Raw genomic sequence first — 12,176 nt, 5'->3', positions numbered from 1 at the left:
TAAGGTCTAGCAGCAGCAGAGCGGCCGTCTGCCTTTCATCTATTTTCCTACGAAGCAGCTCTGTGGAGAAAAGCAGAGCCGATTCCGTGGAGTGGTAGGCTCTAAAGCCTGACTGTGAGGGGTGGAGAAGTTGGCATTCTTCCATATATTTACCTATCTGGGCATTGACATTTTTCTCCACCACTTTAGCGCAGAAAGGTAGGAGAGAAATAGGGCAAAAATTGTCCAAATGGGACAGGTTGAGGTTGGCCTTTTTTTTAATCGGGATTACCTGAGCTGTTTTCCAATCAGGGGGCACATAGCTTGCCTGAAAGGATAGCTCTGCCAAACGTCCGATGTGAATTATAAGAAGTTCCAACTGGTTCCTAAAGATCTTAGGTGGAGCAGCATCTGTTGGGGAGCCTGACTGGATACTCGGAGCTATCTTCATCAGTTCCGGTTGGTCAGGAACTACGAACTGGTTAAGGCACTTATCCTCCCTTATCTTATGCTCAGCTGTACTTGTACCTGCTGCGGTTCCCAAAACTCTCTGTACAAACCCTCACATAAACTTATGAGGAAGGTGGACAAACAAGATTGGACTTTTATGCATCTTATCTATTTGTGGGTAGTGTCTTAAATTATATTCTGCTACTGGTAATGTGACAATAAATCTAAACCTAAAATTTTATTAACGAATTCCATTGTTTGGCGCTTTGCACAATGAAAAGACTTAGTTAAATCTCAGTAGGACACAATGAAGCACATGTTCACCAGCAGTGCACACTCAACTTAAACATCGCACTCTCATTAACTCCCCCCTCTTCCTATGCACCGCTGCTGCTCAAGTAGTGCGTCGGTATGTAAGTCTTTATGCGTCTGTATGTAAGTGTTCCTTGCATAGAACAAGTATAACTTAGGCAGAAGCGAGGCAAGTCACACACACCTCTCTCCTACGTTCTAAATGTGTCCAATCAAGACACTGCTTTCAGCCTCCACACATGTTCCATCAATCAATCAATCAATCAATCAATCAATCAATCAATCAATCAATCAATCAGTAAGACCTGCATAGAAAAATAACACAACCTTAACATAACTTCACTTCAGATACTCCCCACCCTAACTATCACACTATGTTGGTATTACAGATCTGTGGCCCTTCCTAGTAAAGTGACCCTCAATGCACCCAAAACAATCAATCCTTAGCAGTCTCCAGGCAGCGAGGGCTACACTTGCATCTACCTTTGACAGTGGCTTATCCATTCACACTTAACGGATTCTTGTGACAGTATTTTACAAAAGATAAAGTAAGTGTGGAATTCACACAGCTCAGGAGGGAGATGGAGGAAATGGTGGTGCTACACATTTACCTACGTCCCCAGGCTTTCAGGAAGGACAGAGGCTTTGGGCTCAGTAATGAGCCTCCTAGAGCACTCTTAGGTCTAGGCCCTCTGACGTGCCCAACTCAGTGTGGGATGGATTGGGCTTTTAGAGTTGGAGATCTTAGCTACATCGAAGGAAGAAGGGCTAGGCTCGGCCCAAGTCGATCCCCCTTTCTGCTGCCTGCTCTTTTCACCATTTCCAAACACACAACTAAGCTTCTGGTTTCAGGTCCATTTGTAACCATTTATCTCTCTTCTCTCCCACCAGGACTCTGGGGACTGGTAAACAATGCCGGGATTGGCTTCCCCATTGGGCTCAATGAGTGGTTAACCAAAGAGGACTACGAAAAAGTGATCAACGTGAACTTGCTGGGCATGATCGACGTGACCCTGAATCTGCTGCCCCTCGTGAGGCAGGCCACGGGCAGGATCACCAACGTAAGCAGTGGTTTGGGCAGAATCGCACTCTTTGGTGGAGGGTACAGCCCTTCCAAATATGGAGTGGAGGCCTTCTCAGACAGCCTGAGGTAAGCAAGGGAAGTGCTTGCACAAGTAATTGTTAACAATCGATTAATCATTGCAGAGCAATGCAGGTTGGATCCAAAGGTGCAACTTAATTTGTTTTGCATGTCAAACAACTTTTTTTCACAGAATTATCGCCAATGGATAAATACAATTGTGAGTTAAAACAGAATGCTTTTAAAAATAGGCTTGGGTCTTTAAAAAGTGAAAACCAAACAGGCTTACTCTCAGTGAGTTGCAAACTCCTCCCAAAGAAGAATGAAATCCATACATTTGTTACAATCTTTTTTTCCGTGCTACAAATGCTTAATTTCACCCTCAATGGTGAGGTAATTTACAGTTTAGTATCACTGTACGCTCAGTATGGTTTGCAGAGCTTTTGAGACGCCATCTTGGATTGCTGAGGGAACTTAGAACTTCACAGCAGTGATCTTGGGTTTTAGCCCAGTCGTCGCATTGAATGTTTCTATATACTTTATGAAAATAATCACGTTCGCAGATTTTCTTGACACATTGCCAGACCCTTTTTAGGGGCCATGGAGTAAGAAGATGCTAATAGGGCCTCAGCTGTTGGGGTTTGTTTGTGTCTAATGTTCTGGGGTCCTTCCTACAATGGCTTTGCAGATTGGAATAAGTACAAATCATTCAGCGACTGATTCTCAGTGGTCGTCATGGGCAAGGTGACGGGCTTCTCGGGTAATTTATTATGGGGGTACAGCAAGCTCAGCAGTCAACATACACAGAGTAGCGTAATGACTCGATTGTCCAGCCAAGTGCTTATCTTTATAAAAGAAAGATACTTTAATACATTTTAAAACATATTAATACACAATAAAAGATTCTGGTACTCTGAATCTCGAGCAGCACCAGTGTCTTGCGGTCAGGGATAACTCCACCTCCCCTCATCATTTTTCCCTAGCATTAGGTTAATTCTGGTATGTGTCTTAGGAAAAGGTGCAGTTCCTTCCCCCTCATCTCTCTTACCCCCCCCAGTAGAGCTGTACCATCAGTCTCTCAATACGAAATATTTCACCAATGAGCATTTCTGGTAGGCATTGTTAGGCCTCCTTGTAATTCAGTCCATGTCCTCCTATCAGTGCAAAAAGAAACACCAGACACATGGGCACTGGCCGACTGCCTTGAATCTGGGAGCAAATGCAGGGTCACCCAGTGAAGTTCAGACGTGACAGCAGGCACAAGTGCAAATGACTTCGGATCAGCTGTCCTCTTCTGAGCACACAATAAGTTAACTGGACATTGAGTTGGTGGCACTGTTGGACAGACCTTCAGGGGGTCGAGTGAGGATCAGTCTGCATTTGGTCTTTGGTTCGGGTCAGTTCTTCAGCAGTGCAGGCCGCTTGAGTACACTTGCGAATGTGCCGTGGTCTGCAAGAGCAGAGGTCATTTTGGGAACACTTTAGGCAATTGCCAAAGACCAGCAGCAGGCAGGTTTCTTTGGGGCGATCCACTTGGACACTCTTCAGCAGTTTGCAACCCCTCCAGTTCAGATGTAAAAAGGGCTCAGAGCAGAAGGTCATGTTCTTGCGAGTCTCTAGTTGATGTACCAGAACTGATTCATAGTTAACTTCTCTTCTCCATGCTGGCAAACAGCTATGGGGTTTACTTGCTCCCTCCCTCTTTGACAGGTCAGGTTTTCCACAGGCGTACCAGGAAAGGGAGACGGTTCATCCTTCAGATCACACACTATATGATATCCCCTCACCTCTGAAAAGCTGACTGTCTCCATCCCTAGTTGAACAGTAGTCCTCTGTGTACCATGTGGAGCACCCCCCTCCCTGGTCAGAGAGAACTTGGAACTGGAACAACAAGCAGGTTAACAACTCTCTCTTTTATGTAGTTATCGTACACAGGAGATGTGTATTCTCAGTCTGTTTTTTAGAAGTGGCTTGGGTTGGTTCTTCTTTCATGTGTCTTTCTCAAGATAATTTCCAGACTCAGCCTTTTTCTAGAGCAGTGCTTCACAAATTGTGGGTCGCAACCTGTTATACGGTTCCTACACATTAAGTAGGACAGTGTATCTGGACAACATAAACATCGGAATATGGGAACTCGTTTCATACATAGCATCAGGAAATGTTGACCTAATTCCTAGTTAGCTCACAGTGGCCCATCTGAACCCCTAAACTTGCCAGGGTGATAGATGGTATCTGCAGCCTCAAACATGAGCACTCTTTATTCCCCAAGGAAATTGTTGAAATAGATCTAACCTTTTGTTGTTTACTTTTGCATGCCCAAGGTAAACCCAAGAAAGATTCAAACTGGCTTCACAAGCATTTATTGAAGCAGTTGTATTTTTGTTTAAAAGAGTCTGCTGCAATTATTAGGGAGAGGATGCAAAGCATTACAAAAATGGTGAAAAAGATGAACAATTCAACCATCATAACATTACTATATGATTATACTATTATACTCCTACCTAACACTACCTATACTATCGAGAGCATAGTGGGAGTACCCTCTGCCAGATGGTTTGGGATTGGTAACTCCTAACCCTGGGTGGAGCTCTTGGAGTTTCACTCCGCGGAATTCCGGGGAGTTTCCAAAAAGATTGAAAATACATAATAATACATACACCACACACATCTCTATCTACAATTCGGATACTAGAGTAGAGTAGACAGTATGTCCTATCAAAAATAACAAAATATCAGGTTGGTCATTTTGTTGGGTGCAATTTTCGAACAGCCTCTCAAGAAGAGGACAACCCAAAGAACTGGACTCAGTGGCTAGAGCTATTGGTGCATCTGATATTTTTTAAAGAAGAAAAAAAGTGGCCAACTGGGTGGACAATTGGACATGAGGTCTCTCTTGGTTGGAACATAATGGTGCCGTCCTCCTCCTTATACTTCCTTCAAGCCATGGTGCACGATAATCAGTTTGTTCAGTGTTCACCATCACCTGCTGCTAATAAAAAAAGTACTAAGCCTAGACGAGAAAGTAAAATACACCACTTTGTGGTGTCCAACGTGAGTGACCATCATTTACTGACTGAGCATGAGACAGTAAAAGAAAGCCTTCTCATCTCAATAAACATGCGTAGAATACCTTACTTGGGCATGCAATCTGCACAGCAGATTAGTACTACTAGTACTAGTAGTAGTAAGGAGTCCTTACTACAATTAGTGCTAGTAGTAGAACCAATGGATTCTCTGAGTCTTATAGTACCATCACTTGGAAATTCACAAAATATATAAAGGGAGAGGAAAAGCGGAGTGGAAAACCACCAGAAGAAAGCAAGCTACAGATAGACTAATACAGAGTCAGAGGCAGTTTGATACGATGTAAAAAAGAAAACACACACTAGAAATATAAATAACAATTTTAGTAGGTAATGGAGCAATAACAATAATTTTGAAACAGATAAAATGAAGATGATTTGGGAAAAATTTAAATTAGGAAATGGAAATAATAGGGCAGTAAAAGTTAGTGAAATATATATTAACGTAATACCAGGAGGACTTACTGGGGCCAGCAGAGCCATCTACGTCTGAGGCTGCTACCAGCAAAAACTCTGCAAACTCCACTGGTGGAGCAGATTTCACCGCTCACTCCTAGTAACTCCCCTTGCCTGAGTGTGATGTATCAGGAAGTCAGCCTGTGGGAAACAGGTTATCGTCCTTTACAGGATAGAGGGCAGATTCAACAGGACTGTATTTCAGCAGCAGTGCTTCGCATTCCAGGACAAACCTGTAGAAGTGCTGCTCTGCTGAATGTAATGCAGAGCTGGTTTATATAATAAAGTGATGCAGCAACAAATGATAGGCGGAATGCTGAATAAAACAAACATTCACCCCCAGTCAAGAGATCTGGGTTAAATCCATTGTTCTTTTGCTCACTATGCCACTCCAGTTGAACCCAGCCACATGCAAATCGGTCTTGGCCCCGCTCATCATGGGAACAGTCCAAACTGCCAAGCCGTGTCCTTCCTTGACCGGAAACAAGCATCCAGGGATCGGGGTTGGGGTATCACTCCTCATCAGCCTGGTTAGCTTGAATCCAGTGTTGCAGCGAGCAAGGGACCCAAGTCTGGGCATACCGTTAGCCATTTAGGGCACACAATGCAACATGGGCTGACATGGGGAGCAAAATGAAGATGGATTAAACCCAGATCTGTGGCTGGGGGTGAATGTTTCCAATGCTTCAACACTCCAGTCCATCAATTTTTTTTGTATTGTTTATATAATAAAAGCACTGTTCCAATCGCACTGTGTCAAAGGTGCAGAGCTGATATGATGGTGTGGCTGGAGCCTTAAAGCTGTCTCGAAACCGACAACCAAATACAAGGGCATCGCGCTCCATGGGCCTATCCTTGGACACAGTGTACAAGCAAAATAATAATAATGCTCTCTAAAAAAAAAAAGAAATTGTATGCCAAATAGCTTCTCAGTACATTATTGTGTAAGTGAAAAACATGTAAAAGTCACCATTAGAAAAAGATGTCCAGCTAAAATGTGAAGCTAAAAGTGGGCCCTGCTGCGTCCCACAACAAACCCACTGGTGAGTCGCCAGCCGATTTTTGGTGGATCACAAATGTCCGAGCAATAAATAAAGATGCCTTCAATGCTGTATCTTTCACATTTGGTGCTTCAAAGACACGCTATATGTCTCCTGACAAATTGCTGCTTATGGGATTGACATTTACTTTTCTTTCTCGGCCTGTAAACTGAGGGAGTTTTTAAAGTGAATTATGCGACAAACTTGCTGGAGTGCAGCAAAGAGTGACATAGGGGCTCATTACAATGGCGGACAGACTTCCGCCGTCCGCCATCGTGCCAGGGCTTGGGAACAGCTGTCTGTAATGCGGCAGTCCTGCACATAAGATTACGATGCAACCACCACCGTGTCAGTCGCATCGTGTATCTCTCACATTGCTGCGGGTGCTACTGGCTGCCAGACCCGCCGCAATGTCAGAAATGCACTGTTTGCATTTCCCTGCACTACATTGTAGGCACCACGCGGTGCCTGCCACCTGATGCAAGGAAATGTAGGGGGATACCATAGGTACCCCCACAGTTCACACCCACCTCAAGGGGGTTACAACAGGCCCCCAAAGTACATCTCCGTAGGCTGTGAATGGCGGATGAACCGCCATACACCGGTTGCCGCGGATGCAGCATCGTAATATGGCGGACAGTGCCTGCTAGGCACCGCCACCATTTTGTAGTTGCGGGTGGGGTGGGGTGGCAGACCCGTGGTGGACGGACTTTGCATCCGTCAGCACACCGCCTGCCTCATAATTTAGCGTGCGGAGTAGTGCTTGACGATGGCGGTGAAACCGCCACTGGCAGGTTGCCGGTGGTGGTTTCACTACTATCGTAATGTGCACCATAGTTTTTTTGCAACACACAGCAATTGATACCTGTAAATGAACTGTATTCATTCGGCAGGTAGAAAAATCAAAAATGAAGCACATTTTCTCATAATTCTGAAGTGTACGGAAACAGAGATTTTAATAGGAACAATTGAAAGCATTTTACTTGATGATGCATAAATGATATTTACAGAAACCCGATTTCCACAAATTATTATCTGTGCACTATGTAGGTTTATCAGTAAAACAGTAAGCCTGTGCAAAGTTAGTGGCACTTCAATAGAAAATGTGCTGTCTGGAAATGACAGTATGCTACCACACAATGCATGAGTTACATTTAAGAAATCGCCCCTCAACATTTCAATTAAAATTAGGAGAGTTGCCTAACTGTCATTCTAAAAATGGGTTTTGGGTCTAAAAAAAATGGGAAACACTGGTATAGAGTGATACTCCTCGTGGCAGGGTCATCTGCACTCCTTTACCTTTCTACTGGCCCTTTAGTCCCCTCATGCGGTGCTTCTCATATAATGATTAACATTACATGCAAGTGTGGTTGTCTGAAAATCTGAAGCTCACACCCCTCCCCGTCTTTCTGCCTGAGCTACACTCCTGCCTGTTCCTCTGTGTCCAGGACCACACCCGTGTCAAACAAGAGGCCTAGGCCTTAGAGCACAGGCTAGATTAGTAAGAGGCGGGAAACAAAAATCAGGACACCAGATACATGCAGTTGGGCACTCAGGGAGGGGGCACAACTGTGCACCATGCAGAGGGACATTATCATCCTATAACCCATCATTCCTGAACATCATCTAATTGAGGACTAAGAACTGGAAGAACTAACTCCCTTTCAGAATGGGCTCACAGACTTGGATCCTAAAACTAATTGGATTAGCTGTGGTTCACATTGCCACACACACTGTAAAAAAGAGAGAAAAATGCGACAGTCTTCTACAGAGAAAAAATCCCTTGGTGTTCGGACCCTACTGAGGTTTTTTTTAATTTAAATGGTGAGTTCCTGCTCCATTACTTTTTGTTTTAACATCCGAGGTGGCGCCATGCTTTCAAAGAAAGTGCTGTGGTGCAGGCTTTTGCTTGAAGCTTTTTTTTTTTCAACAGTTTATTAGCAAATTTCCATATATACATACAGTACAGTTTCTCACATAGTGCCTTGCTTTTCAGATTTATTAATTAAAATGTTCTGTGCACTGTCCATTTTGTGTTAGGCGCGAACTTCGTCCATTTGGGGTAAAAGTTTCCATTGTGGAGCCCGGCGCTTTTAAAACAGGTATTGCAACCAAGCCAATCGTAGAGGAGAATTTCCAGGCCGTGTGGGCCCGCGTGCCAAAGGACGTAAAAGAGAGCTACGGAGAGCAGTACTTCAACGCCTGTGAGTTCACTGCACATCTGCTATGAGAAGTGGGGTTACAAAATGTCTCCTTTTATCTAAAGTGTGTTTGATAAATATTTGCACTGATGTTCAGTAATTGCATTACAGTATGTAGAGGTTACTGCCATGGGATAAAATACCTAAGGTATTATAGAAGGAATTAACAATGAAGTTGGTGCTTTAAAACACAATACTGAACTAGTGCCATATGATGGATTAAAAACAAATTGATGTCAGAGAATGGAACAATAGAATTGCACTTCAATACATAATTCTTTTTTATTCAACTTAGCCGTGTGCATTTCCCAAAAAACAAGAAATACTACCATATATGAATTTAAGTGTAGTTAAATGCACTGTTGCTAGTCTTTAAGATCCTCAGGCAGGATGTTACAAAGTCTTGGTGGTTAATTAAATTTTTTTTTAAAATTTAATTGTGGGTTTATATAGCGCTAGGAATCGACTCCCGGAGGAGTATCTCCGCGCTTCGACCGCTGGGGAACCCGTCCTGGCTCACCCTGAGAGATGGTCCCTAATGGGTATCTCTAAGGTGCGACCAAGCATCCCCGGGGGTCTGGGGAGGCCGTTGTGAAGATGAGGCAAGCTAATGCCCAGAGTTGCCGAGTGTGGTCCCTGGCTGGAGTAGGCACCGAGGCAAGAATTATCGAGTCCGCTGACCATGGTCCACGACCCTGCCGCGTCGGGAATCGAACCCTGGTCCCGGGCCGTCCTCTGCTTACGGGTCTGCCGCCTCTAACCAGTGAGCCACACCACTCCACTGGTTGACAAAAGCTGTGGGACAGTGTTTTTTGTGTGTTATTTTTTGGAATTTCAAGGGGCAAATGTGATTTGCATTTGGTGTTTCTTTTTCCTCTTGGGATGCAGAGTTTATTTTAGACTGAAATGCAAGGCAGTGTCGAAAAGGAGAGACATTTGAAAGTGTATTCTGGCTTCAAGGAGAAGCCAGTAGACTTATCTCATTGGTGTGATCTGATTCTTAAGTCTTCTATTTGCAGACTGCAAAAACGTTATTGACCAGGTGACCAAAGGCAGCTCTAACCTGCACCTTGTGGTGGACTCCTTGCAGCACTCTGTCATAGCCGTCTACCCGCGGACACGCTACTCATCTGGCTGGGACTGCAAGTTTCTAAATCTCCCCCTCTCATACTTTCCTACCATCATCATGGATTATGTGTTGACCCGCTCAAGCCCAAACCCTGGACAATGAACGGTCTCATCTACTGAACATCTTTGAAAATGGCTGCTACCAGAAATATATGTAACATCAGCATTCTATACTGGTTAACTGGTAGGTTATTTCTTCAGTATTAAAAACTTCCCGTCACTCGGCCAATAGAGCTGGAACAAACCTGGCTCATATTCCTATGGTAAACAAGAGAAGACCAAGGGTACATTTGCCTGGTGATATCTGCTTGCTACATAAAGCCAAGTCTCTTCCTGAATTTTCCAACTAAGTAGAGCCATAACCTTCAAGCAAGCTTTTTCTTCTCAGTGGTTCCCGATTACTCAACAGCCTTCTATCAACTTGCAGCTGAGTTTCTCCTTCACTCTTCAGAAAGTACTTGAAACCTTCTTGTACCAAGTTCCGTCTGCTACACTGTCTTTCCTTTCTACTGTTTTTTAAAAGAATGTGGGGGTATTCCATGGTGGTATGTAAAGCTGCATGATTGTGTAGATGGCCACCTTGTAGAGATACTTGCAATCTTCTTTGTATTACATCAACTGATTATCTTTTTATGCTTTTTTATTGTCTCCATCCTTAAGCACCCTGGCTGCATTATTGTTTTACGAAACAGTACCATAATGGACCATATTTCAATGTGTTTAATTAGCATGCATAATCATCACATTCTTTAATAAAGGTGCTTTCTATTAATTTTGAAGGAGGTTTTTTTCAATTAGATACCTGCACAACCCCCAATATGGTGCTCTTTGTAAAATGTAGTGCTTCTCTAAAAATATTTTTTTATCATAGTTAAAAGTCCAATTTCAAAAGAAACCTTTGAAATTCCAGGAACTGCCTTTGGGCATGATTTAGATCTTGGCGGACAGGTTACTGCATCATAACGGTGACGGATATCCCATCCACCGAAAACATAAATCCCATTATATCCTATGGGATTTATATTTTGGTGGAAGGGATATCCATCACTGTTGTATAAGAGTAACCCGTCCACCAAGATTTATGTTGGGCCCTTTGTCCTCACACTGTGAAATATAAAGAACACACTTTTTGGCAAAATTAGGACATATCCAACCTTTCCCCAATAAGCCTTTAGCTTCTGTGGTAGTTGTTTCTAGTATCCATCTTCCACACCCCACATCTGACAACCTTGTGCTTTCATGCTGGTAAAGTCGGTGGACTTAATGAAAAATCCTCACTCTTCAAATATGCCAGAACTAGACACTGTTCAGTCTGAAATAGCCAATCAGCTTCCAGGAGATTACTATAAAGTTCCTGAATGGCTAACCTTTTTGAATGTCCCTACCCTGATATACATAAAATGTATTTCTAAATGAAATACAAAGACAAAAGGAAGACAGTGGTCTCTACTTACATGTGAAATTTGGTTTATATTCTGTTCATTCGCGAGGTCTTCTCAAGATTTCCTAGCTAAAAGGAAACAGAAGAATTAACTATTTGCTTAGGAAACTCTGGGAAATCATAGAAACTCTGGAGCAGGAAAGTATTGCTGGAATAAAAAGTTGGGGTTTCCGAGACCCACAGATGGAAGGGAAAAGTTTAGTGTGGAGGGCGTGCAGTTAAATGTAATGTAGAACTGAAATGTGTTCCAAATCTCAAAAAGGCGTAATGTGAATGTGATTCGCCAACAGTGATAAAACCGACATTGTTGATAAAATAATGATTAAAAGCGAAGCATGATGTAGTGAGGAAATAAGCAACCAAAAAAAACTTGGAAGATTTTTGGGCAGAAACCCAATTTTTGTGACTTTAAGCAAAATTGTGAAAAACACAGAGAAGTAGGAAGACGCGAAAGATGATACAAAAATTGATACAGCCGTGGACAAAGCGTGGATTTGTTGTGAGGAAGCACGAGATTGAATGAAGGATAAAATATTTCTGGGAATGACCAGGGCTGCATTCCGTGTTCTATTATAGGACTCAAAATAGAACAAGCATTTACAATGCAATGGTTTTGCCTTTGTTAAAGTTAGAGCTATTGGCATTGCTCTTGACATTATTTTTATTTGTTTTTTTTAAACATAAATAAATGGCATTGTCATTTACAATGCCAATAGCTTAATCTCTCGCAAATGACACACACAAACACCCGCAGCGAGCCCCGCCCCACACACACACAGAGCCCCCCCACACACACACCCACACAGAGCCCCCCCACACACACACCCACACAGAGCCCCCCACACACACACCCACACAGAGCCCCCCCCACACACAGCCACACAGAGCCCCCCCCACACACACACCCAGAGCCACACACTCCCAGAGCCACACACACACCCACACACCCAGAGCCACACACACCCACACACCCAGAGCCACACACCCAGAGCCACACACACCCAC

General features: G+C 43.5%; 1 protein-coding gene across 1 annotated transcript in view; it reads left to right on the top strand.

Annotated features, from left to right (window-relative positions):
- The window catches only part of LOC147749093 (17-beta-hydroxysteroid dehydrogenase type 6-like), a 49,592-nt gene extending 39,090 nt beyond the window's left edge, over positions 1-10,502 (top strand). The window contains exons 3-5 of the mRNA XM_086966047.1: positions 1,633-1,891; positions 8,442-8,605; positions 9,622-10,502. Coding sequence (XP_086822173.1) covers positions 1,633-1,891; positions 8,442-8,605; positions 9,622-9,833 — 635 coding nt within the window. The 3' untranslated portion in view covers positions 9,834-10,502. The remainder of the gene's footprint in view (positions 1-1,632; positions 1,892-8,441; positions 8,606-9,621) is intronic.
- Positions 10,503-12,176: the final 1,674 nt, after the last annotated feature.

This window comes from Lissotriton vulgaris, chromosome 1_1 (genome assembly GCF_964263255.1).
Source record: "Lissotriton vulgaris chromosome 1_1, aLisVul1.2, whole genome shotgun sequence".
Taxonomy (NCBI): Eukaryota; Metazoa; Chordata; class Amphibia; order Caudata; family Salamandridae; genus Lissotriton; species Lissotriton vulgaris.
This window is presented reverse-complemented; position numbering and strand designations above follow the sequence as displayed.